The 27,694-nt window shown below is 35.2% G+C and overlaps 5 protein-coding genes across 8 annotated transcripts in view; 3 read left to right on the top strand and 2 right to left on the bottom strand.

Moving 5' to 3' along the window:
* LOC129240905 (GTPase-activating protein) overlaps positions 1 to 3,590 on the top strand; it is a 57,522-nt gene extending 53,932 nt beyond the window's left edge. For all 3 annotated transcript variants that reach the window (XM_054876974.1, XM_054876975.1, XM_054876976.1), the window contains one exon: positions 1,804 to 3,590. In XM_054876974.1, coding sequence (XP_054732949.1) covers positions 1,804 to 2,517 — 714 coding nt within the window. In that variant the 3' untranslated portion in view covers positions 2,518 to 3,590. The remainder of the gene's footprint in view (positions 1 to 1,803) is intronic.
* Positions 3,591 to 10,154: 6,564 nt separating this feature from the next.
* On the top strand, positions 10,155 to 15,403 carry LOC129242549 (myotubularin-related protein 9). Its single transcript, XM_054879245.1, has 8 exons — positions 10,155 to 10,825; positions 11,130 to 11,380; positions 11,467 to 11,737; positions 13,555 to 13,801; positions 13,859 to 14,087; positions 14,152 to 14,564; positions 14,619 to 14,716; positions 14,774 to 15,403. The coding sequence occupies exons 1-8, from the start codon at positions 10,679 to 10,681 to the stop codon at positions 14,840 to 14,842; spliced, it is 1,725 nt and encodes a 574-aa protein (XP_054735220.1). The 5' UTR covers positions 10,155 to 10,678; the 3' UTR covers positions 14,843 to 15,403.
* A 141-nt stretch (positions 15,404 to 15,544) lies between these two features.
* LOC129242547 (protein Pixie) lies at positions 15,545 to 18,902 on the bottom strand. The gene is made up of 7 exons (XM_054879243.1): positions 18,822 to 18,902; positions 18,281 to 18,494; positions 17,609 to 18,219; positions 17,358 to 17,553; positions 16,764 to 17,284; positions 16,445 to 16,679; positions 15,545 to 16,375 (listed from the first exon to the last, which is right to left on the bottom strand). The coding sequence occupies exons 2-7, from the start codon at positions 18,491 to 18,493 to the stop codon at positions 16,316 to 16,318; spliced, it is 1,836 nt and encodes a 611-aa protein (XP_054735218.1). The 5' UTR covers position 18,494; positions 18,822 to 18,902; the 3' UTR covers positions 15,545 to 16,315.
* Positions 18,903 to 19,172: 270 nt separating this feature from the next.
* LOC129242548 (signal recognition particle subunit SRP68) lies at positions 19,173 to 21,438 on the top strand. The gene is made up of 4 exons (XM_054879244.1): positions 19,173 to 19,356; positions 19,468 to 19,817; positions 19,870 to 20,532; positions 20,647 to 21,438. The coding sequence occupies exons 1-4, from the start codon at positions 19,260 to 19,262 to the stop codon at positions 21,343 to 21,345; spliced, it is 1,809 nt and encodes a 602-aa protein (XP_054735219.1). The 5' UTR covers positions 19,173 to 19,259; the 3' UTR covers positions 21,346 to 21,438.
* A 175-nt stretch (positions 21,439 to 21,613) lies between these two features.
* LOC129242550 (uncharacterized) lies at positions 21,614 to 26,002 on the bottom strand. Of its 2 annotated transcripts, XM_054879247.1 has the most exons (5): positions 25,473 to 26,002; positions 25,166 to 25,402; positions 22,725 to 23,014; positions 22,275 to 22,664; positions 21,614 to 22,184 (listed from the first exon to the last, which is right to left on the bottom strand). In XM_054879247.1, the coding sequence occupies exons 2-5, from the start codon at positions 25,368 to 25,370 to the stop codon at positions 21,753 to 21,755; spliced, it is 1,317 nt and encodes a 438-aa protein (XP_054735222.1). In that variant the 5' UTR covers positions 25,371 to 25,402; positions 25,473 to 26,002; the 3' UTR covers positions 21,614 to 21,752. The 2 variants fall into 2 exon arrangements, with proteins under 2 accessions (XP_054735222.1, XP_054735221.1); XM_054879246.1 differs by having other exon boundaries at positions 25,166 to 26,002.
* Between the last annotated feature and the right edge of the window lie 1,692 nt (positions 26,003 to 27,694).

Consider the following 27,694-nt stretch of genomic DNA (forward strand, 5'->3'; position numbering starts at 1 on the left):
AGTTAAAGGGTACAAACGTTTCACAAAAATGTTCCTAGCTGCTTTTTCCATAGAACCTCTGAACTCATCACATGTCTAAAATATGCGATTCACTTAGTTGCTTACGGCACCCAGCGTACTTTGAACTAAACTTTGGCCCATTACATTGGTGGTTGTGTCTTTTGCATTTTAATAAGTTGCCATTTCGTCATCGGAAAAATCGAAAGCAAGTGGGCCATGGACCGGACTTGCACGTTGGCACTACATTGGATTAATGTGAAAAACTACAGGTTGTAACTGATGCTATGTTAAAGGGCATAGATCGAAGGGTTTTGAGCAAAAAAATATACATCAAAAATTAGTTTCTGGTACCAAAAATCCACCCAAATACTTGTTTTTCAAATGGATAAATAAATGGAAAAACATTTATGTGGATTAATAACTAAAAATAAGGAGACTTGAAATATATTGTAATATATTAGCTTGGGGAAGAAGAAATCCATTTCTTTTACGTAAAATGTTTACGCAAACGAATCAAAACTGTTTTATTTATGGTCCATCTTTAGCTCCTCGGTAATGCTACAACTACTAACATGCCGGTCAACTTCAATTATTTCTGTGATTTTATTGACATTATCGACATTCTTTAATATAAAAATGCCTGAGCGGAATCCACGAAACTGAAATTGTACATAATTTGCTGTTATAAATAGTATCGGCTCCATTAACACCTTTATCAAAGACAAACTGTAAAATGTACCGAGTTTTCACTTTGTTGACTTCCATTGTTAACGCTCTGTAACTCACAACTGATTGATATAAACAAAAAACAGCAAAATAATTTTTTTAGTGTGCAATATCACATTGACAACGAGCATAAACTTCAAATTGTTTGATCGATGCTTCACAAGATTATCGATCACTGCCGCCCTCTACCGAAAAAATAATGGATTTATTTTTCTTCTAACTAATATTATATTTTAGAGCAGAATTGTGAGTAGAATATTTCAGTCGCCGAAACGAAGTAAAGAAACAATTTAACCCGCCCTAATATACATATCTCCGCTCTCAGAAATAATATTTGTATATTTACAGACATTTCTATTAATCAACCTCATTATGAAATAATACGAACCTTCTCAGATAATTTTTTATTGTTGAGTAGTTTTAAGTACCAACAGCTATACCGCATGGTGCATTTGACTCAAAACGAATAAGTACTAGTGGTAGAAAACAATGGAATGTCATACTCAAATGTTGATGTTAAAGATAATAGCAACTTATTCATTGAAGTGCGTCGATAATTATATATATATATATGTATATATATATTTTTCTTTTTTTTGTTTTTCTGAAACAATAAGAGTCGAAATTTTACAACTATAACATATGGCTCATAGAGCCACTGTAATTAGTGATGGAAAAATCACTTTGAGAAAATTTGATTTTTTCCACCTTTGCAGCAGTGTGCGCCGCCCCTCACTTCTTATATTTATAAGTTGTACATAAACTCTTTTTCTTGTTCAAACTATTGCATTACTGAAACTAATCGCGTTGAAATACCTGCCCTAGTGTGTCGTACCTCAGTGGTGGCACATTGAATAAATAGTGGCGTGCCAACATCTCAAAAGTAAATATTTCGAAAAATTATTAATGAATAAAAAAGATAGAGGCGGTGTGTAGAAAATACTGCGTTGATGAAAGTTTCCTTTCATTAACTGCCTTGCGCGCCTACTCATTCATTCGACTTAAATTCCACTATTTTCTTCTGAAACAGTTCATTTAATTTTATTTTCTCTCTTTTATCTCTTATTTTTCTTTCAGATCATTCGCAAAGAGCGCTCTCTTATTGTGCAGGCAACGAATTGCGTGGAGGAACGTGAATGGATCGATTTGTTGCACAAAATCTGCCTGACGAATTCTATCCGCATGCAGTATTTCCATCCGTCCGCCTTTGTGAACGGCGTCTACAGTTGTTGCTCGCGTTCGGACGAGAACGCGCCAGGCTGTCGCACCGTCTCCGCCGAAGCGATCAACTACTTCCAAATGGATCTTGTTACATCACTCGATCCTGCGCTTGATCTGCAACGAATTCATACGCTCATTATGTCGCATATGACACAATTGGCAGCGCCGCTCGATCCCATAGCCTTCCATCATTTGCCACAGGGCCACAATCCACTTGGTCCCACAGCATTAACGTTACAGCAACAATCACCTGAAGCATACGCTGAATTTCAAACAACAATCGAACAACTGCGTAAAGTGGCGTTCGCCATCGATCGCGATCATCGCAACTATAAGGCTGGCATAGCGCGAGAACTGAAGTATGGCAGTCGACAAGCGCCGATTGGTGATGACAACTACTTGCATATGATGCATGCGGCAGGTCATTTCAATTTGCAACAACACCAACAGCAGCAACAACAACAACACCAGCAGCATCAACAACAACAGGTATTTCTGCATACACAACAGCAACAACAAGTTTTGCCACAAATGCAACATGTGCGCGCATATCCATATCAGCTAAAATAGCTGGCAAAAAGAAGTGAAGGGAGTGAGACTGCAAAATGTTAGAGATGATGAACGGAACGGAAAATGCGGAAGTACGCAGTTGATGTAAGCAAAGCGAAAGCGCTCAACCAGAGCTTCGCATTGGGCGTTATGTACCTAAACACTTGAAAAGCAATAGGTACTTACTTACCAATAAATTTATATATGTATAATGGCAGCTATAGCTGAGCGTAACGAACGCTCAATCTAGTTTCGATAATTAATTGAAGAGACTTCGGACGATCGGCGGTATAGGGTTGATATATGTATTTTCCCTCTTCCCAAAAACTAACACGATTACCAAGCAACCAATACTACAAGCAAAAGTTCAAATTCTCTATAAAAATTATGTTCTAAATATGTTTACATAGATATACATAAATGCGTACATCTATTAAACAAATACTTACTTTATATGAATTATTATTGATATACTAGAAATATTCGCATTCGTATACGCATGCGTATTGACAGACGTGTAAGACTATTTATTTTATACAATGCTATTATATAAATATATACCTACTTATTATTATATTATTGTATACATTTTTTAGCGAAGTTAAGCAAAAAGAGTAACTGCGAGCGTATGTTCTAAATGAAACGCTTTGTAGTATGTATGTAGATATATTTTACATGCACTAAATATACGAGTGCATAGTAATAAGAATATTTGTTTATAATCTAAACTAACAATTCTAGCTTAACGAACATTTTTCGCCTTTATTCACAGAGGCCAAGAAAAAGCACAGATAAAAAACTGTTCAAGAGATGAACTCCAATTTACTGCATTATATGCATGCTCTAAGCTAAAATAATTTGTAAAATGTTAATTTAAGAGAAATGCAGTGAAACTATTGTTAAGTGAAATTATATAAATTGTAAAAAATACCTTTAGGAAAATTGCATAAAAAATGTGAATTAATTTGAAGAGCAGCAAGAAAAACAGATTAATGCAACACACATGTCGTTGGTGTACCATTCTTCTGCAAATAAGCTTTGCTTTTTTCAACGAGAAAAATCATTCAAGCAAATAAAGCTGAATGTCGCGTTTTTATATACAATAGCTTTGTTATGTTATTACATAAATTGATTGAAATTTTTAAATAATTGTTTTCGTTTTAATGCACAGTTAACCAAATTAAATATAATTCATCTCATCTCATGTTCAAGCCTTCCGAAATTATTGCTGCTTTTTTGTGTTAGAATTATATTATAAAAATCGACAACATTCTCTGTTAATACCATGAATTGTTATTGGCTATTCTAAAAGCTTGTATTATTAGTTATTTTATTCAGAGGCATTTGTATTTGTAAGCTTAAAGACTGAATGGTTACATGAGCCAATGAATGATATTTGAAAAGTTTACTTGCGGCGTTTTTAAGAACTACTTGTTTGCAGAACATAAGCGGCGCTATAAGCAGTGTGACAATGTTTACCTGCTCCTCGGACACTCACAAAAATGTGTTAACCTACTTTTATATCGTATATATGTATAGATATATTTTCTTTTGTAAAGTTTTAGATGCAATGACATGTTTTAAAAAAGTCTCTGCAATTATGCACGCATAAATTCTAAATCCACAAAATCATTAGATTCTAAAACAAAACACATTGGAAAATAACACTTTTTTCTATTATTCATGAATTCCAACAAAAACCTTCGCATTTCATAACAGCTAATTGCATAAATTTTGTATTCACATCAGTAATCACATCCGATTCGCATACGTGCACCGAACAAATAAATTATAAAACATTCGATATTTATTCATTCACGAATATAGGAAACGATACTTCTTACAAAACGTTCATTACAAAAACACTTCCAATTATAGATAATTAATTACCATTTCTTACGAAATTCTTTTAAAAATAACTGTCTTCGTAGTGTTATTATTATTCGCCGACTTTTCTTCCACTCATTTAATTGTTCTTTCGTTATTTCAATTTGAACTATAGCATTCCATTTCATGCTAATGCATTTTCGTTGCGTTCAATCTAATTTATTTTATTTTTCAACATTCATATATCAATTTAATATTCAATTATAAATTCTGATTTTGGAGAATTATTTTTAAAATTGTAAATACATACCAATTTACGTTAAGTGTCGCATTTATAATACCCGAAACAACGATTACATTTACATACGAATATCGTACAATTAATACGTAGAAAAGGAGGAGCCTTAATATATAATTTTATTTAAATAATAGTTATTCATTTCTCGATTAATCACTTGTTCGTTTTATAATAATTTTTTATAATTAAGTTGTACTATTTAATTATTTGAATTAGTAAATTTTTGTAATAATTTTAGTTTATGTAAATTATTACTGTCAACAGTATGTGTTAGTATATTTTGCTACTTACTGTTATTATTATTATCATTAAACATTCATTATTATTACTATTCTTGAAACTATGTTTTGTATTAATTTAAAGTATGTTTAAGTTTGTAATCGGTACAAAATTTTTTTTAATAAAAGAAACTCCCAACTTGGCATTTACGACTTTGTAAACACAATTTTGCATTTTATTTTAATTTTTTAAACTCTGCCTGGCAGTCAAGCCATGTATGCAATTTCAAGCTCCACTTTTATAGGTATGTACATATATGCATGTATGTCCACGATCATGCATGATTCCATGTCGCCAAAATGTGAAGTTTACTAAATCCTATTGTTTACTTTCGCTTCATATCTGTTGTAAAAATGTCCTAAGGCACATCTAAAGTTCTGGCTAACTATAGCGTACCAAATTCTAAGTGGTAGAGGAAATTGAATACATGCCTATGGATTACAGTTTTTATAAATAAGTATTTCTCATCAGTATGTGTGCACAAAAACTTAGCGAAAATATGCAAAACAATCAGTTTCTAAAAAGATAACAGATATACTATTTCTAATGGTAGCGGAAAAGAATTAGATTCAGTGGTAAAATAAATATCAAAAAACTATGTTTGGCTTTTTAGTAACGACCAAGGGGCATTCAGCAAGCTAGAAGTGATCGCGAGATATTGGCCCCTATTATGAGTTGCATTCGATCTTCGATATTCGTTGGTTGTCGAAGATCGAAAATCGAATGTCAATTTGGTATTATGAGCGGTGCAACGCTGTCGAAATTTTCGTTGTATACCGAATTTAGAGTCGAATGCAATTTTGCTTTCGATTGGGTAGCGTATTGTGGGAAAACTTGTTAAAATGTAAGTTGTTTGCGATTATTTATTGTTTTATAGTAACCAAATAATAAATATATACTAATTTTGTTAATTTTATGCAGGTCGAAAGTCGTGAGTACCAAACAGCAATTAGAAAGGCTAGTTGCATTAATGGAAGAGAATTCACAATTCGCAAAAGGGATTTCCACCAAAGTACAAGCAGCAAAAAAAATGGGAGGAATTTACAACGGAGCTGAATTTCTTGGGATCACCAGTTAGAACGGCAGCAAAATGGATTAAGGTTAATAATGTTTTTTTTTTGTGATGTTTATAGAAATACATTTTTATTTTCCCTTGGCAAGTATGGGCTGAAATACATAGAGGAATTGAAATACATTTTCTTTTTTTCGAATGGCGAATAATTGAATAAAGAAAATTTATAACAAAAATAAAACAGAAACTGTGGCGTAAAGGTTTCTATTTAATACTTTTTAGATTTTTCTATAATATTCTAAGAATTTCATTTCTTATGTTTTCTGCTTCGTCTCATCGGAAATTTCTGTAATATTAAGTACGTCAACACATTTTGCAAATTCTAAACTTACTCAGTGGAAGCCATTTCTAGGGGGTTGGATGCGCCCCTCAACTGTTTTCTACTTCTAGCTAGTTCCACTAATCTTTCATCGTCCGATGAACCGTCGCACCACAACTCCGTTGTACTCATTTTCACAAAAAATACTTTTTTTAACTTTTAAAAATGTTGTTAGCAAAGAATTTCAACACAATCGGTTTTTTTTTTATTTTGATATGCTGTATCAGCTGAGAAAAAATTATCTATTGTAAATGCGTCGAGCCATCGAAATTCACAATAGTCCTATTCTTCAACGAATGAACACCATAAAGCTAAATACACACCAGGCAACCGTTGCAGCAACTCGGCCATGTTGAAGCAACCGTTGCCTCGTGTATAGCTGTGTTGCCAAATGATTTTCGTGTTGCTGCAACCGTTGCCTGAAATATCAAATAAATTTGATTTTTGGGATAGGTTGCTGCAACCGTTGCTTCGTGTGTATCATTGTTTACTGCTTTTACTCGTTCAGTTCGTTGAACACAAGCAAAGAAGAAGGTTCGTGCGGAGTAAAATAAAGTGAAAAAGGAAAAAATGGCAATTGAAAATAATGAAAATTATGTTAATTTTATTAACGAATATAAAAATTTGAGAGAGCTGTGGGATATAAGTAGTGAAAAATATAAAAATAAAAATTTTAGAAAAAAAGCATACGAACAATTAAAAAATGAATACAATAAAATTGATAAACATTTCAAGTCCGCAAAAGCGTTTCCGGTTGCAAGATACCGCAAAGTTATTGCCAGTCTAATTTCTGCTGATATTGCCTCTCTCATTATGGTATCTTGTTTCGTTATTTTGGCCTTTACGAAGTCCAACAATTTTCTAAACAGTGCTTCGTCCATCCTCATGTAATTTTTATAGTCCGCTGGCTCATTTTCCTTCAGTTCTTTCAGGAGCCTCTCGTTCGAAAATTCGATTTTTTTAAAAGCCAATTTTTGGACCAGATTTTTTTTCTCTTCTTTTGTTGCATCTCTTCTTCCACATTTTCGTACAAAAGTTCGTCAATTATAATAAGAGAAGTAATTTTACGCATTTCGTCGATCATTTAAAAAATTTAATTTTACGTATCTTCCGCTTGTACCTTTCCTGCACCACAGTTATACACAATACTGAGATTGAAGCAACGGTCGCAACGTGTTTCTTAAACAAAGGCAACACGTTGCTGCAACCGTTGCTTCAACGGTTGCCTGGTGTGTATTTAGCTTAATACCAAATGAAAATTCGTTCGATCAGCACTTTCGACTACAGTCGAAGATCGAATGTTGCTCATAATAGGGGCCATTTTTTCTCCCATTCTCTCTCTCTCTCTGCGGCTGAAATGTCAATACTTAACCATTCGTAATTTAAATTGTGTGGCTGATTTTAAATAATAAACATAAAATGGACTGCGAACGGTGTGCTGTGTGTAGCAAGAATAAAAAGAAATATAATTATCAAAACGGTTTTATAAATGAATTTTAGTTAGTATGTAATTTTGTTCAAGAAGTATACATTAAAACGAAAATGCAGGTGATTTCAAGATACTTTTAAATATTTTCATATGTCCAAAAACTTTTATTTGAAATGATATTGAGCTCTAGCAAAAATGGAACATGCACCGCAATGGGTTAATTTGGTTAGTTACACTTTTTTGGCGTTATAGTCAGGTATGAGAGAGTTCGACTACCTTGTCGCTTCTACCATGTTGAATATGCCTTTCTAGCGTCTCAGTGACAGGTAAGTTATAGGTGTTTAACTCTTAAAACGATACGTTATTTTACATACTTTAAAAGTAGGTACCGACGGATTCTTTTTTATTCTAGATTTTTTATATGAAAAATGTGAAGGCTACTTCTTTTAAGCTTTTTTATATATATTTTCTAGAAATTTGCTCTTCGGTCCATTTTTTTTTTTTTTGTTTTAAATAAATAGGCAAACAATGTCCGTTGAATCGACGAAGATTACTCTTTCAGGATTCAACATAGTTCATGTGTTTATTTTTCTTTTTTCATAACATTCTGATATACGAAATGTATTTTTTGCCCTATTGATGTCACCGTTATACGAATGTGCCTTAATCTGTTTTTGTAAATTAAAATTTTAGTTAAACTAATGAGATTTTGTTGGGCTCTGTTTAGCATCTGCCAATTTCTAAAATTCAAAGGGTACCAAGGTATAATATTTTAATAATTAATTTAAGTTTACCGCATCAAATGCGAAATTGTTAGTTATGCTTTTCTCTCAAGATACACAAAAAGCTAACAATGAAACAATGACTGAGAACAAAATAAATAACCAAAAGCATTGATTCAGATAGAAATCTTACAATAAGACAAACGGAGTTAAATCTCATAAGCTGGTAACTCTGATAGGGTTTGCAATACACACCAAGGCAAATTAATACATGGTGACTTCGGTAGAGCAAAAACATCATATGCATTTATCTGTTGTTTGCAGATTGGTGGTTTGAATGTTATATTTGCAATAAGAATTTAAACAAACAAACAAGACAGCAAGTAGACTTTGACATTCAAACCACCCAGTCGTAGGAAAAAATAAAAAGTTGCTTGAGTACAGAAGGTGGCGTGGCAAGCTGTGTTAGAAATCAAAGTACTAATTAATTAATTATTTTTAACGAATAAACACTGTACAAGCAATGGCAATAGAACACAGAAGGTTGTACCTTCCGAAAACCGTGACTTTATTTTTCGCGATTTTTATAACCGTTGATGTCATGCATCATAATAAGAGAAAATAAATAAGCAAAACAAACAAAAAGTAGAGAAATGACGTGTTTGCAAATATTCAGTGAATTGTATGTTAATATTGTGATTTGAAGATTGGAACGAAACAAACAATGAAAATAAAGTACCGCATTTTAAGTTGTGAAAACACAAATGAGTATAAAGCCTCCAAATGCAGTTTTATGCGGATGACGCCGTGACAAGTGTGTGTGTGTGTATAATTTCTTGTGCTTGGTGGTTTCTATTGATTTCGCCTACTTTTCCTTTTCACAAACAAGTAATTCCCCTTCCTTTTGTTTGTTTATTCATAGACTCTGGCGGCACAGGGAATTCGGATATTCTATCATATTTGTGTAGGCTTTTGGTTGGAGTGAGAGAATTAGTGCCAAAATTAGTACTAAAACTTAAAAAAAACATTTTACTATATTAAAAGCACAACATTTTTTCATAATTGTTTGTATTTGGAAAAAGTAAAAAAATTAAAACGTTATGTATCATATAATTTAATAACATAAAATTAATTAGCACCAATAAATTTAAGGTATGTAAGATACATAAAAAATTATTTTCAAAATCCAATTCCTTATCATTTTAAACGAGTGGCTTCAAAATTGAATAAGTCATATTTTGAACTTTTATAGACGTGTTTACGAGGGTTGTGACGATTAACATGATTTGGCTTTTTGGGATCAATAATTTTACTGAAAGGAGGGATAAAAATTTTGGCATTTTGCTTTGAAAAGTATTCAAATAACAAATTTGCTGATAGTCTCTAAGATAGATTTGGAAATAATAAATGGAAAAAAGTATTAATTGCACTAAATTTCCAATTGTGGCACATCTACAAATAGGTTCTGAACAGCTGAGTCTGTATACGTTTTAACTTAAACATCTAAGTTTGTAGATCCTTGTAAATTCAGTGCTAGCACAGATTTCAATATTTCAAATAGTTTCATGCCTTAACTATCAATGATAAATTTATGTATACTGAATTTGAGTTCAGAAAAAAACTAATAATTGTTTGGGCATTTTCATTTTTAAAAAGCACTAAATCTAGTGCTCAGTGCACGAAGTTGGCAACTATGGATAGAATAAATCGTCAGTTTTGGAAAACAGAAGAAGAGTATCAGAGTGAATGGATTGCCATTAAGTTCTTATCATATTTTCCGTTTGAAAATTTTATTAAAACCCGGAAAATGGCTTGAAACTGTGTAAAGCAATGCAATAACAGGTGTCTTACAAATAACACGGTAAAATTTCACCAAAGCACTTGTAAAGACTTAAGTGTAAAAGGGTAAATAATTATAAATATCAACAAAGTGCTGACCTCCTTCCGCTCCAACAATTGTAAATGATAAACTTGCGCGATAAAAAACAAAGCAAGGCAAAATATTGGTGGCGTAGAATACTTTTTTATCAGTCAAGCCTGCCACACAGTGCTACAGCATAATCCCATATACCCACAAACTCCCTGAGATAATTGAAATGTGAAAAGTTAATTGAGTCAACCACCGAAACTAATTGCTTTTACAGCACACACACACAACTCCGCCCTTGAAGCGTTTGCATTGTAGCGGCAGTGACGTGCAAAGGAAGCACAGCATTAACTTTTAGTCGGAAAAATTATGGAATTCGCGGATCTCATTAAAACGCCAAAGTTAGATGGAGTATTTCTACACGATCATCTGCATGCAACAGTTGAAGGGACACTGTGCATTACAGGCCATCACCTGCTGTTGAGCGCGCGACAGGAGAATAGCCAAGAGCTATGGGTAAGTGTATGTTCAGTATGGTGTGCAATTGAGTTAAAAGCATTAAGGAAGCAATCAAGTGGAAAAGTGATGTGTGCGTGTCACATATCTATTTTGTTTTTATTTCGTGTCATTCATATAGTGGCTATTGTTGTCCTCCTTGTTGACAGTTCAATGATGTGAAATTCCTATTTTTAAAATCTGAACTTTCCATGCCATCACATGTGAATGCGTATAGGTTGCGCATATCCATACATGCTTATATATGAATGACTATGTAGACACATAAATGTTTTCATACACGTTTATCTTGGGCTTTTCCCAGTTGCTGCACAAGAACATCGATTGCGTGGAGAAAAAACCATATATGGTTCAAAATATGGTGATGGGCGGCATCATTACGTTAAAATGCAAAGATTTACGCATCATTTCATTGGAGATTAAATATGCTAAGGAATACTTTAACGTAGCAGCGTCATTGGAGTCGCTCAGTGCGCTACACGACCCTGAGCTAGAATATCCGTTTTTCTATCGGCCAATGTATACTATACTTGAAGATGGATTTACCATGTTTCGGTAAGCAACGAATTTCTAAAATTTTAGATTAACACTTTTAATTTTAACATCTTGCACCTTTGCTGCTTTCCTTTCATGTATTGAAGACCCGAACTAGAGTTTGCGAAACTAATTTCCGGTACTGCCTGTAATCTACTAAACGGTAATGAAAACGGCAGTGGTGGTGGCACAATACCTGGCGCTGTTGGTGGCTGTGAATGGCGCATTACGACAGTTAACAAAGACTTCAGTGTATGCCCATCATATGGCACAATACTTGTTGTGCCCAAATCTATTACAGACGAACAGATTATACAATCGGCTGCGTTTAGGGATGGTGGCCGATTTCCGGTACTAAGCTTCAGGCATGAAAATGGGGTGAGTGTAGTTATGGCATAAAGATGAACAATGCTATTTTAAATTGAATCTGTACATATGTATGCATATCGTGCTTAAGTTGTAGATAAAGCTCCCTATGTGGATGCAATTACGTATTATCCACGGCGTGCAAGAATGATAGAATACAAGATTGCACATTTCGGATTTCGGAAAATATATAAACAAAAGGAAAGGAAATTACTTGTTTGTGAAGAGAAAGAGTAGGCAAAAGCAATATGAACTGTCCAACACAAGAAATTATATGCATACACACACTTCCTTTTCATGGCGTCATCCGCATAAAAAGAGCATTTGGAGGCTTTATATTAATTTGTGCTTTCACAATTTAACTTGCGGTACTTCATTTGGATTCAAATCACAATATTAACATATCATTCACTGAATATTTACAAACAACTAATTTCTCTACTTTTTTTGTTTTATATTATTATGGTGCATGACACGAATGCTTGTCCAAATCGCGAAAAATAGTCACGGTTTTCGGAAGGTGCAACCTTTTGTGTTATATTACAGTATTTATTCATTAAAAATAATACATTAATTAGTACTTTGATTTCTAACACAGCTTGCAGTCTTCTTGTCATAGAATGTACTAAGTTATCTGTAACATCGAACGGCATGTTTTCCCATATATCCTGAAGACCGATCTTATCCGCATTTCACATAACTTGATATCCATCCATGTACGCCCACGGGGTTCAATGAAATTAAGGTCCAGACTCTGCGGAGTACTGCCACATACTTTTTAATGTTGTTTTATCACCATTCTTTAATTTTTTATTGACAATTGTGTTTACATCAACTATAAAATACAATATGCTTATGATTAATAAGCTACGACTACTATGGCCCTTAAGCTAATTACTACGGCGTAATGTTTTTCGTCATTATCTTGCACAGGTGGAGCCAAGGTATTTTTTAAAATTGCTTGACTGTCCAACTTGTGCATTATTCCATCAATGAAGACAGGATTACCTACGCTTTTTGTGGCCATTGCCGGAACGACCCGAGCTCATATCCAGCTAAGGACTGTCACTCCACCAGCATTCTCCAAATATATATATATGGGGCCGTTACAACAACAACAATGTTGCCGCCTCCGTGCTTTACTGCCTTATTCAGATATTTGTAGTTTAGCGCTTGGCCATCCTGGTGCCATACAAGCCGATGCCCGTCAGGGCTAAATAGATTAAATTTGGACTTTTTTGTTAAAAAACAGAAGAGTAAGAGACCCAAAAGTAATTATTGCGCTGATATATTCTCTGCCATATTGTAAACATTTAGCAATCTTTTTCGATGAATAATATGGCTTGTTGCGCGTCGTGTATGCCCTAAGTTCAAGGGAATGTAAAAAAAGTCGCGCATTATGGGCATGGACTTGTAGATTCTTTCAACTCTTTGGGAATTCTAGAAGTTTTGGGATCCTCCTTAATACAATGAGCAATTTTTATTTCGCGTAGGATATACAAATCTTTTTGAGCCCCACGCTACCACCTGGTCTTCCTACTGCACCGTTTCTGGTAATAATGCACTGCTACACTGTTGCGTGTGGTTTTTAACAATTTCGCATATTTCGCGAGTGTTGTTGGCTACTTGCCAAAATTTAATGATCACCTCTTGCATATCTTTTAAAGCTTGTTTATTTGCCTTTTTTAATTTTAGTATGAATTAATGTTCATTTGTTCATATGGGAGGAAAGACAAATTTTTAGACCGCACCTTCTATTTCTTGATATTCTATGTAAGATTTAGTACCATTTAGTTGAAATAAGTTTTTGTTGCACTTTACACATTTAGGCCACCCTGATGCGCAGCGCGCAACCACTCTCCATACAAGGTATTAAACGTTGCCGGGCCGATGAAGCAATACTTAACGTTGTGTTGGGACGCAGTAAAAAAGGCTTTATAGTCGATACTTGGGGAAAAGGCAAATCGAACACCGAAACCGACCAACACTATTCGCAATGGAAGAAAGTGAATCGTGCCATTGGCAATGTTTCAACTCCTTCGGCGATTTTGGATAGTTTTGCCAAACTTATTGAAGGTATTGTAATTCTCCAAATATTGAAACATCCATCTTATTTCACATCCACCTTTGCAGCCTGCAATGATATAAACTGTTCGCCTGACAAATGGCTATCGCGGTTAGAAGCAAGTGGTTGGCTAAGCCTTGTATTGAATTCACTGAATGCCGCATGCGTAGTGGCACAATGCCTAGATCAGGAAGGTAGTCCGGTGCTGGTGCATGGTTCTAAAGGTTTGGACTCCGCGCTGATTGTGACATCGCTAGTGCAAATTATACTTAATCCTGATTGTCGTACCGTACGCGGGTAAAGGCTGTAATATTAATTAAAATATCTACATTAACTTAATATCTATTTTATTTTCGATTAGAATACAAGCATTAATTGAACGTGAGTGGATACAGGCAGGTCATCCGTTTGCGTCGCGTCATCGTTATGCCTGTTATACCCCGGCGCAGAATCGTCCCAAGAACTCCGGTGCCTCATTTGTGCTATTCCTAGACTGTATTTATCAACTTTATACACAATTTCCATGCAGTTTTGAATTTAGCTCGCAAATTTTAATCTTACTGTATGAACACAGTTATTTTTCCCAATACGGCACATTTTTGTGCGACTCCGAACGCGAGCGTCACGAGCTGGGCGTGCATACGCGTACCACGAGCCTCTGGTCTTACCTAAATCGACCAGATGTGCTGAAGAATATGTTGAACCCATTGTACGAGCCGAATCCAAGTGTTATTTGGCCGAGCGTGGCGCCGATCTCATTAGAACTCTGGAGTGGTAATAAGCGAATATTGATGCGAACTTCATAAATCTAATTTAACACAATTCCAGAACTGTATCTGCGCTGGACCATTGAACAAAAGAATAGCACACAAACTATGCAACAAATACAAGAACTGGTCACACGGGAAAAGGAATCGCGCGCGAACGTAAGAATAATCTCATATATGAACTTATTACATTTATTATTTAGCATTTTTGTGCAGGCTATAAGATTGCGTAAGCAAGCCGCAGACCTGAGCCATGAAATGGAGGAACTAATAATGGCTGATTGATTAACGCAATCTCATGAAACACATGTAACGGCAGGGGCTGCTATATATCGTGTTGATCACAAATCTACAGTTAATTACAAATACCGTAAGTAATCTTTGCTTCTTCGTTATTTGTAAAGAAGGGAATCGTTGATTTAAATTCGAAATTTAAATGTTCACTGTGCTCTCTAAGTGTCTCTCTAAAACGTATGTTTTTATAAAGAATTGGATGATTTTAGACACTACATGTACCACGGCGGGGTGCACATAGGCAAATTGAGTCAATTTATGACAATTTTTTATTGTAATTACATAAATATAAGTTTATACTTAGGCTAATAATAAATGTAAATTAAAGTGAAATTCTTTTCAGGAAGAGAATTCTAATTAAATCGAACAAATACAATTGTTAAGTGATTGAAAATTTATTAAAAGCAATGCCAAAAGCATCACATTGAGAAAACTGAATGGAACAGGTTGCATTAAAATTATATATTTTTAATAATTCACTGCTAAAGTTAACAACCCGCATATGCGGCGTACTTTCGAACATCATATAATTGGGTTTAAACAATCAAAAGATACGCATTCGTATCGATTCTAGTAATTGTAATGTTTATATGAACGTTCCATAAAAACGAGCATCTGCCTTCTGGTTAATACAAAACCGAAACTAACAGCTGCAATTGTACACAAAACACTTTAAATAAAAATACAAAAAAATGCATAAAGAAACTCATTATCAATATTCCCAAATTAGCTATACAAATTTATGTTTATGTATGTTTTTAAAAAATTGCATCGGCAACAAAATGCAATTCTTTGCTGAAAGCTTTAACTATTCATGTGAATATTTTCCGAAAAGATATTTAAGATTGTCCCAGAATCTCTGTATTTTGTATTTCATGCAATTATATTCCTCATATTAAATAAATATTCAAGTTGCTTTCATTCTTGCACAATTTTAAAATAAATAAAGTAACTAATTTAATAAGAAATATTAATGGGAAATAAGTGGAATAAAAATTGCAGTGTAAACTTTCGAACTGAAATATTTTGTGTTCCTAATATCAGTAGCATTTTCGAAAGAAAACTTTATTTGCCATTAAATGTGCAAACTTTAAAACTTCCTCACTTTAAAAAATGGTAACACAATTTAGCTTATGCATCTGATCTTCCTTTATCTCGCTCTTGTATGTATATCATAATTTTTCTATTACAATATTTTCTTGATTTTACTATTGAAAAGTTGTACAAAATAGTTTTTAACATAAAATTCTGTAATGCTTTCTGGACCATAAAAAACATTACAAGACAAAGTAATGACCAAGCAAAGAACAATACAAAAATACAAATCAGCACTTAAGATATACCAACAAAAAGTTGGATTGAGCTATTTTTGTCTTGAATACAAAACTGAATGCATAAAAAAGATGTCTAAATATTTTCCGATTCTGAGTAACTAATTGTGTATTATTTATACAAAGTGACTGTTTAATTGCCCGCATCATCCTCCAAGAAGAAGAATTGTCCAGAACGTTTCTGCTCAGTGTCCTGCGTTTGAAAAAATTATTTAAATAGCTTTTAACCTCCAACATACCAATTTCATTCAATTTTACATACCTTAACTGAGTTATTTTTGTTAATACGTGGCCTGAAGTTGTTGGGATCTCTGCGGAAGGTGATCCCTAATAGTTCCAGGAAACGATTCATGCCGTTCAATAACGATTGCGGAGAGAAAGCCGTGGTTTTTACTGAGGGTTGACCTTCGAGTACAATGACGCGATCTGCCAGGTAAGTAGCCATGATGAAATCGTGCTCTACGACGAAACCGGTACGTTTCGCATGTAGAATAAATCTACAAGAAATATACATAAATTCAAATATGAATAAGCTTGCGTTAATATATTTGTTAAAAACCATTACTTTTAAGTTTGCCTACCTTTTTATGACCTTAGCCGCAACCAAACGTTGTTCAGAATCGAGATAAGCTGAAGGTTCGTCGATTAAATATACGTCGGCTGGCTTACCCAAACACAATACCAAGGCGACTCTTTGCAATTCACCACCAGACAAATTTTGAACCTCTTGATCCATAATTTCCTCGATTTTCATAGGTTTCATAACGTCGGCAATGAATTGTGGATGCACATACGCGTCACGAATTTTATCATGCAGCAGATGACGTACCAAGTTTTGGAACTTGGGTGAAATTTTCTGGGGTTTGTACGATATATTTAACACTGGCAGGTCTACTTCGTCGTCTGGTTGCAAATTTCCAGCCAGCATTCTAATGAAGGTCGTTTTTCCGGTACCATTTTCACCCAAGAGTACGAGAATTTCAGAATCGCTGAAATGACCCTGTTCCACAGTTAATTCAAATTTGCCCAGTGTCTTCTTCATGGCGGGATATATATAGTGATTCATGCGTTTAATTTCCTCTTCAGTAGCCGATTCAGAAACCTTTAATTTAATGACATTTTTGTTTTTGAGTTAAATTTTTTTCATCTACCCTAAATAGTATGTAATACATTACCTTAAAGGTTAGTGATTCAGTGCGGAAACGCATGTTTTCGGTTGGCACAAAACCATCAAGAAATATATTAATTCCTTCACGCACCGAGAAAGGCATTGTAACTACACCGTAAACACCTGGCACACCGTACAGACAACAAATGAAGTCGGAGAGATAATCCAAAACTGACAAATCGTGTTCCACAACGATAATAAACCTGAATTAAAATTTTATAAGAAATAAGGTAAGTTTGGTTTAAAAATTGGTTTTACTTTGTTGGGTGCAGCAAATATCGTATAGTTAAAGCAGCATTTAGACGCTGTTTTACGTCCAAGTAAGATGATGGTTCATCAAACATGAATATGTCACCATCCTGAATGCATACCATGGCGATAGCAAAACGCTGTAATTCACCACCAGATAATTGCGCAATGTCGCGATCACGTATGTGCAGCAGGTCTAGCATTCTGCAAATTTCTTGCTGGTTCTCGCGTTCGTCTTTTTTATCGAGCAGTTCAGCAACTGCACCACGCACGGCTTTTGGAATCTGATCAACGTATTGTGGTTTTACGAGCGCTTTCAAATTGTCCTCTAATATTTTGGTAAAATAATTCTGCAACTCAGAACCACGGAAGTAAGCCAAAATTTCGGTCCAATCTGGGGGATCACTGTATCTTCCCAAGTTCGGCTTTTGTTTGCCGGCGAGAATTTTTAATGCCGTCGACTTGCCAATACCGTTCTGGCCAACCAATCCAAGCACTTCACCAGGTCGTGGAATTGGAAGGCGATGAAGTTTAAATGAATTTTTGCCATATCGATGGGTGGTGTGCTTCTCCAAATTACTGGGTATGTTAATAATGGTAATAGCCTCGAATGGACATTTCTATTATAAATAAAAAATTATGAAAACACGAATACATAACAAATAAGTTGTGAGCTCCTACCTTAACGCAGATACCACAACCAATGCAAAGTTCTTCTGAAAGTGAAGCGATTTTGGATGTGGGCGTTACTTCAATGCAAAGCTTTCCCATGCGCACAACGGGGCATGATTTCTTGCACTCCTGTCGGCAACGCTTTGGTTTACACTTATCATCGCTGACTATGGCAATACGCGTCTGTTTATCCGTCTCCTCATTCTCCTTTCTGCGCGACATGCTATTGAAATAAGTTATATACAATTATTCAGTGTATTTAAGAAGTGAAAACGTGTCTAATATTCGTTATGGGTAAGAATGCCCTTTTGACAACGAAGCAATTTAACCGCACTCCCCCACCAACCATACGATCAACTTGATTGGCATTGCACTCGGGGTAGACGGACAGACAGACTATGGCCAGTGAAAGCACTTAGTATATAACCTCAATTTTTTACGAAATGAGTAAACTTTACAACTTTTTTCATTAGATCATAATATGCATTAGAACTTTGTCCAATATTTTTTTCCAAAATGAAGCAATTTAGGAAAGTTTTTGTCTTTTTACCTGAAATATTAGAAAATTTACTAAACACGGCGAACTAAACACCTCGCTAAGGAATTTCAAAAGGGAATGTCAAAAGCCGGACTACACTAAGGAGAACTGTTTTACCATGAGTGAATAAGCCGATAATGCAGTCAACAAACCATAAATACATAACTCAAGTTTGTCGGATAAATTGAATAATACAAGAAATTTAAATATGAGGTTAATATTTCTTTCGAAACATTGCAACACTTCTCAACATTTGCATAATATAACATTTATATTTCTATTATTTTTGTTTATGTATAGCAGGCTAGTATACAAAAAGATGAATTGTACGAAACGTTACTTTGAGTGATGTCAAAAATCGATGACGTTTGACATCTGACAGTTTTCGTCTTTTGTAGCAATCAGACAAAAATTTAACACGTCGCTATTTGTTATTTTTAAGCGAAAAAAATGGTCGAGGAAACTCCTACTATCGAAAATGTTGAGAAAATTGAAGGGGATCAAGCTTCGCAGCCGATGGAGCCCACCAAAGTCTTCACTGTAGAAAGTAAGATGATGTTTCAATCCGAGACTGCCCTTAACCTACAAATGCAAATTATATTGGATTTTGTTTTCCACTTTCTCCATTTTTTTGTTTAATTATAATTTTGCTTTGTAGTACTTCATATGGTGAAGGACGCTCAGCAGCAGCACGGTTTACGACATGGTGATTACCAACGATACCGTGGCTATTGTACTCGTCGCATTCGTCGTCTCAGAAAAGCTTTAAAATATCCACAGGGCGACAAACGTCATTTCAAACGCCGAGATGTAACATTGTCCCAACTGACTGGAAAACGTGCAGATGAACGTTTCATACATATACCGTTGATAAGTGCAGAACGTGCCTGGTCTTATGCCATGCAGCTAAAACAAGAAGCCAATACAGAGCCAAGGAAACGTTTTCATTTGATTAATAAACTTCGCAAGGCTTGCTTTTATGCTTTGCAACTGCAAGAGCTGTGCAATGTAATTTTCATTTATTTTTTTTTTCAAACTTGTAATCATATTATTTTTATAGTCTGAAGCATTTGATGCACGTACTAAACTAGAATGTGAAGCTTATGTTGCCTGGATGCACGGCTCACTACACTTTGAACTACAACAATGGGGTACTGCATTGGAGCATCTAAAACGCGCACAGGTCGTTTATGAAAATCTTGCCAAAGCATTACCTGAAGACGAACAAGAACTATATCGTGCCAAAGTAAACGAATTTACGCCCAACTTACGTTATTGCGCCTATAATATTGGTGGCGGTGGTGGCACAGGCAAGATTGATGATTTGCTGGAATTACGTGCGCAAGGATTACTAGAGAATCTTGATGTGCTAGTTAGTCAAACAAAAATGGAGAGCAGTGAGGGATTGCAAACAATTGAATGGCGGAACCGTAAGGTTACTGTACGTCCCGAAAAAGTGCGTCTATTCTTGCTTAGTATACAAGAAGTGGATAAATCGCTGGAGAAAGCATCGAAAATAGATTCAAAGATTGAGTTGATTGAACGCATTTTGATGGATTGCAAGGATGCTATACAGGCAGTAAAGGAGGAAATAAAGCAAGATCCAAAATTGCGATCTCTTACTACAGGTCAGACTGTGAGTGGTGTACAATATTTGCTGGCCTATTTGTCTTATATACGGCATAGCCGTACTTTGCAACGAAATATGTGCCTTGTAGAGCAGGTAAGTAAATACCTTAAATATTAATCTGAGCATAATCAAGCTAAATCAAGTTTAGCTAAATCATCTAATTTTTCACCCGAATTCAAGCTAAAGTCGTTTCTTTAATATTATTAGGCTAAATCAAATTTCGACGATCCTAATCAAAAGTCACAAATTACTGGTGATGGTAAGCGTGTTCGCTCTCAAGATCTGGCCCGCTTGTATGAGATTATTTTGCAAAATGTTACGGAAATGCAGCAAATACAAGGAATGGAAGAAGATACCGTTTACCAAGAAGAAATTGAAAATTTGGCACTCACATTTAAGGCATTCCGTTGTTATTACATTGCATTAACCCTGATTGATATGAAGAAGTGGAAAGAAGCAGTTGCTCTTTATGAACGTTCGTCCAAATATGCCAATGAAGCATTAGTTGGCAAAGTGAGCGGCGAATTCAAATTAGCCGACGATTTGAAAAAACTTGTATCGACCATAGACGGCTGCAAATTTTCTGCGCACGCCTACAGTGTGCTGGAGAATGATACCTCCGATGACGCTATTTTCACCTCAAAGTCACAAAAATCAACGAAACCCTTATATGAACGTCTGTCACAATACAAGGAGGACCAATCGCTTCATACCAAAACGCCAAACGTATTCAAGGTGACTCCCGAAATGGAGGCAATACCGTGCAAGCCGCTCTTCTTCGATTTGGCCATCGGACATATTGAACTACCACCTTTAGACGATAAACTGCATTCGCCAGGCAACAAGGGTGGTGCATCGATTTCTGGATTTGTTAAAGGATTTTTGGGCTGGGGTGGAAATAAATAAGGGGTTTGTTGTAATCGTATTTAATAACGTCATTTATTTAATTAATTTCGCAATGAATATTCCGTGCGTGTACTCTCGGTATGGAAATGAGAGCAAATTCGCTATGCATTTTATGCATGATTTATTAAGCAAGTGGGACCTATTTAGAAACCAATTATTTGGTTTTTAACTTTTTTATTATACTTTTGGACTCCTTCCCGACCCATTTTTAAAGTGAATTGTGAAATAAAACTTTATACATATATATATAAAAAATATATTTTTTCATTTATGTATATGAATTGGTTCCAGAAACACAAACTACGAACAATATCCAATAAATAAGAGCTAATTATAGTAATTTGTTTGTGACCTACTTAAAGTAAACAATTCTTGCTAAATTATACTATTGAAAATTGTAAATTGAACTACTTCTCTAGCCAAGGGCCGAAATATCCATTTTCATGAAACTCCAACGCAAGGTCTTTAATTCTAGAATGATATTCTTCAGTTAACTTTTGTGTAACCTTGATTTCGTTGGCTTTTGGAACAGCTTCACTGATGGCATCTAAATTGGGTATGTTATTTGGATCGAATGTTATCGCAGGCAACACCCACATCGAAACAGCTAAACCGTAGAGAGCATGCGTGGAAAACTCCTTCATGATATTCGCTAGTGAAAAAGTCCTACGAATAGATGCTAAATGTTCACGCGAACTCAAAAGTTTTTCCAATCTGTTATGCAGTGCGCTGCGGTACGTCTCCAGCAAGCGATTTGTATGCGCATCACGAAGTTCACGTTTCGTGCTGGTAAACATGAAATGAAGTATATCAAAGATGAACGAAGTGTAACGCATTGCCTGTACGAAGAAAAACACGTAAGAATAATTGGATCATGTAATGTTAGTGCATTTATATATGTACACATATCTACTGCTTTGTCATTTCACCTGTAAATCAAAGAATTTCACTTCCTTCGGTGCATAGTACGTATCGTTCTCCTCATTACAAGACTTAAACATGATATTATTGACGTACAAGTCACCATGACACATCACACTGACGCAATCGCTGGCATTATTAATCATGTGCATAATTTTCTGATACAATTCAGTTTTTAGTTGCTCTATATGATAAATCGGCTCCGAAAGACTACCATCGATGTTGGATTCGCGTAAACTTTTTAACGATTCCTCTATAGAAGAAGTTAGTAAATTTCCATAAAAGTTTTCCGCTTCTCGGCAATACACAATTTCGTTTACTTTACAATAACGCTCTCGAAAATCGCTATCATCCAAATGTTTCGCCGCTATAGATGTGGCATGTAACTTGGCCAGTTCCTGAAGCGAAGCAAAAAATTGTGTGTCTAACATTTTTGAATAAACGCCCAAAAATCTTACCCTCATCACTATTTCACAGTGGTGAAGATCGAACGGCACTAAACGATTGGGCATGCGATAACCGAGCTTTGTCAAATCCTCCAGTGCAATTAGCTCGCCTTTTTTATCTGTGCCGGCATAGTAGCATTGCGGAAATACTGTATCTCCGTTGACGAAATATTTTTCTAGAACTGGTACCACGTGCGTATAGGCGTTTATTTCATTGCAAAATGCTTCATCGCAGCGAAAAAGAATACGACGTGATTGGCTTAAAATTTGCCTTTTAACTATAAAACTAAAATATTGTGCACCTGAAATAGGTATTAAAGTTAATGGTGGTTTTTAAGGATTATAAAGTTTCGTTAATCATATAAAGCAAAGTACACACGTATGCATGTACATAAGTACGTCAATAAGAATATTAAAGCTTAGTTTAGCTGGTAAATAGAGTTACTATCGCAATGAAAAACTTTTTTTCTACACCTTACATACCAGAGGCTCGTGTATTCGGGTTATGTACTATTGAAAAAAAAAAAAAACAAATATGCCGCTATACAAACAACATGCACGGTGTCTACCAGCTGATTTTTGTTTATAAAATTTCAGTGAAAGATACTGTCGAGATGAGTGGAAGCGGGTGGAAAATAATAAAAATAAGACAAATACTGTTATTAACATGCGCGCAAATGATCTTTACGAGAGAGATTTGAAAATTAAATTGAGTGCCTTTGCCAGCGATTCAATACAAAACTGAAAGAGATTAAATGAGAGTGACAGAATATGTGGACGATTGTTGTGTTAGTAGGGAGGCCGTGTAGATTCTGCTAAATACTTTCATACATTTCTACATGCACACATACGATGGGAAATAGAAATGCCTTTTGTATATATGTATATACAAATATATATATGGGATATTTGTAATGTCGGTGAGTTGATAAAATGACGCTGCGCAAGGTCATTGCGATAAACGAAAAATGGGTATGATGGGGGAAATATTAGATTCATATGTGTGCATGTGCGAGTATACATATATGTATGTATAATGAAAAATTATAATGATACTGAGTAAATATAACTAATGATAAGTAATTGTAAGCCAAGTTTGAAGGCAAACAGAAAAGAGTTGGCTAAAACTAAATAAAACGAAAAATCCTGCGAAACTAAACTCCATTGTTAATATATGCATTATTATTTTCTGTAAAAGTTGTAAGGGCTGGAAACGGGTAATCTAGCTTCACTCTGAAATAGCTTTACAAATTACCGTTATAAATGGAATAAAGTTAAATATAACACATGGGCTGAAAAGTCGCGGGTCTAACGAAGAATACACATTTTCTTGATAGAGCGGACTCCCCATAACACTTTTCAAGCCATTGCCTCGCTTGAACGGTATTTTTCCTATCAAGAAGTAATGTAAAATTAAAAACCAATTCATTTTTTTCTTTCTTTCTGATCCATTTTTTAGAAAATAACAAAATTAGCGTCACTCTTAGTATAATAACTCACGAACTATTGAATAGAAAATCGTGAAGTTTTAAAAGCTGCCTTTTTAAGGTTATAACTAACTGAAAAACAGGTGAATGCAATAAAATAAGTGCCATGTGTTAGGCCCAGGACTTTTCAGCCCATGTGTTATACATACATATATTTGAATAACCAACTAATTTGGAAAAAAATCCTCGACGATCTACCTTAGGCAGAGAAATACATATACATATAATGGCGTGTACACCCTTTTTGGGTGTTTGGCCGAGCTCCTCCTCCTATTTGTGGCGTGCGTTTTGAAGTTGTTCCACAAATGGACAGACTTACAGATTTAAGCCGACTCCGAACAGCAAATATTTTTTATGAAGAGCTTTTTCATGCCGGAAATACTCTCGTAGATTTGCCATTGCCTGCCGAGGGGCAACGACTTTTTCTTCTTTTGGTGTTTCAATAAGATTCGAATCTACGTACTCCGAATGGTAGATACGCACCAACTCACGCCGGCCACCCAAGTGTTATACATACATATATTTCAATAAGTAATTTGGAAAAAAATCCTCGACGATCTACCTTAGGCAAAGAAATATATACATTTTTTTAATAAGTGTTGGGAGCAGAAGAAGCTTCAACATTCTACGTAGACAATTCTTCAATGTGTTGGGAGACCTGTGGAAGGACTGTGGAAACCACGACGTCGCAAAGCTCCGTGGATTTCCCCAATAAAAATGATTATCATAGAAATTATTGCGGTAGCTCTATATCTCTTCATTTGCGGAAATCTTCCAGATAAGTGACACAAATTGGAAGAAGAGAGAATTGGATCTCGACCTAAACACCTGATGCACACCTCACTCTAGGCTTATGATTTTTGATTTGAAAGCATGTGGTATACTACGAACTTTTGCTTAAAGCGCTATAAAAATAATCTAATATTGCTGAAAGATACAAAAAAATCATCATTAAATCTATTTAACCTTTGTGCATCTCCATCCCGCTGTCAAATCCGTGGGTGCTTACTTCTATGCGTTTTACTACCGACATGTAGTTGTCTCCTTCACCGCTGCCTGCCGAATATCGCCAGTATCTTACATCGAATGGTATCACTTTTCTCAAAGATACATAACTGCACAAAGCTTCCACATCCTCTTCGTACTCACTCACGACATCATCCATTTTCATACATTCGCATGCAAAATCCACCGGAAATCCAACTAAGGATGTATTATGTAAATTTATTTTATGAAATTCTGTTTGTAATACTGTTATTCAACAGCGTGATACCCGTTCTTCATGCCAGTGCCGAAATCGAACCGTTTCTCACCGTTCACCGCCGTTTAAAATGTGGTAGCATATTGATGGTGTTGCCGCAAAGCGCTGATTACCGCTAAGCACAGCGGAAATATACGCATACGCACCACACACACACATGTATACGCGCATATGAATGCACAAATGCTGTAGTAGCTAAAATCCAGCTGACCTCATAGCTTCCCTACTTTACCAAAATTATAAGAAAAACTGCTCATCGAATTCGAAATCACTCAATTTAAGACCAAGTGAAAATGGTTACTTCATCACTTATATCCGAGTGTATGTATATACATATGTACGTAAATTGATTAGGCATGTTACTTTTTGTAGTACTCTAGTGACACAGTTCCGTTACGCTTTTGTTTATAAACAATTCATTTTAATTATGCTGTGATACAACTAAAAACAGCATTCTTTGCACTTATCCGCAACGGTGTAAAATAAGAAGTAGCAAATTTTCTAAAATTATGCTAAATTCGCAAACATTCTGTTTGAGACAAACGCCGAGTGAGAACTAAATCCCCAATTGCCGGGCGCGTGTGTGACCAACTCTAGCATTGATGCAGTTGCAATCAATGCAGCAGGCGTTGTATATATGTATGTATGTACGTATATATGTGGGTATATATGTGAGTGGCCACTGACGCCACCGACGCTATCACTAGAGAGGCAAGTTACTTGACGCTATACCTACATCGACCGGTTCGCTTTTATTTTGCTTAATTTTTTAAGCGTTCTCTGCTTCATTTATTTATATTTTACAGCAAACATATGCAATGTGTTAGAAAAAAAGACAGCAATGAATAGCAAAAGGAAAATAAAATAAAATAGAATGAAAATGTGTCTAGCAAAGCCGGCAACATAGCAACATAGGCACGACCAGAAGTGAGACCAAAACAAATGTCAACCATAATATGTGTAGTTACAATTGCACATTAAAGCTCAAGGACAACATGACGTATGAGCAATTTTGATTGTCTGCCAATGTCACACCTTGCATGCATATGTATGCACTCGTGTGTGCTTGAGCTTGTAGCTACTCAAGTGCATGAGCGCATATAGTACCAAAATAACACTGTGTAACAAAGTCATATAGTTCATGTATTATAGTTGGAGCGTTGCACTCTTAAGCTAGAACTAAATACCGCGTTGCCGATCGAAAGAATCCAACAGGTTGCGCATATCGCGGTAGCGCTGCTCGGTCCTGAGTGAATTTGAGTGAATCAGTTGTTGAGCTGCGGACGTTTCAGATATTGCATTTTACATTTTTTTATTAATACACAAATATTTTCTTTATGTTCTTCAATATTTACTTTCATCCAACGTAACTTTTCATTATTAGTTACAAAAGTGTCTTCAGTTCTTTCTCACAGCTGCTTGAAGGTATATAAGTACATCAATATTCGCTCCTTCTGGACGCCATCGATTCTACGTGTTATCGCTGTTAGCGGTTCATTAAGCTACTTGTGTTGTTATGCCTCAATAAATGAAAGAAAATCCACCAATTAGAAAAATACTAAGCAAAATTATTTTTATTAATTTTTTATCTCTACCCAGCGAATAAACAACATTTTGGATGATGAATCATTTATACAGAGTACCCAGTCTGGAGTGCTATAAATACCTGGTCATAGAAAAAACAAAGATTTTTTAGTTTCAATCCAATCTTAATTAAATATTGCTCTTGAAATTTATTTTTTATCGTAGGCATCATTAGAATACGCGGAATTAGCACATTTCCTCTTTTGAAAAGATATTAAAAACACATGCTATGCTATGCTGTGATTATGCTACGTAGCATGGTAAATCTGTGCTTCTCTGCTCAAAATTCTGAGTAAAAGAAACAAAGAAATTGTGTATTGCGTTCCGTTTGCTTTTTGTTCTATGAAATTAAAATAATTCATGTTTAAATATATTAACTATCGGTTACTGCAACTTAAAGGTTAAAGGTTAAAAAGGATGTTTAGAAAAACTCATGAAGACGCAGCACAGCTATTTTTTATGAATCCATTACACGAGATCACATATTTGGAGGAGAAAGAAAAAAGTAAAGTTTTGGCCGTGATGCCACGTGATATGTTACAAAGTAAGAGAGCAAAGATAGAAAACAAAAAAGTGTTGTAATTGAGTGCTTGAGTGATTGATAAGAGAAATTGGTTGAAAATTAATCAAATTATGATTTTCGTAATAGA

The sequence above is a fragment of the Anastrepha obliqua genome, chromosome 3, assembly GCF_027943255.1.
Source record: "Anastrepha obliqua isolate idAnaObli1 chromosome 3, idAnaObli1_1.0, whole genome shotgun sequence".
Taxonomy (NCBI): Eukaryota; Metazoa; Arthropoda; class Insecta; order Diptera; family Tephritidae; genus Anastrepha; species Anastrepha obliqua.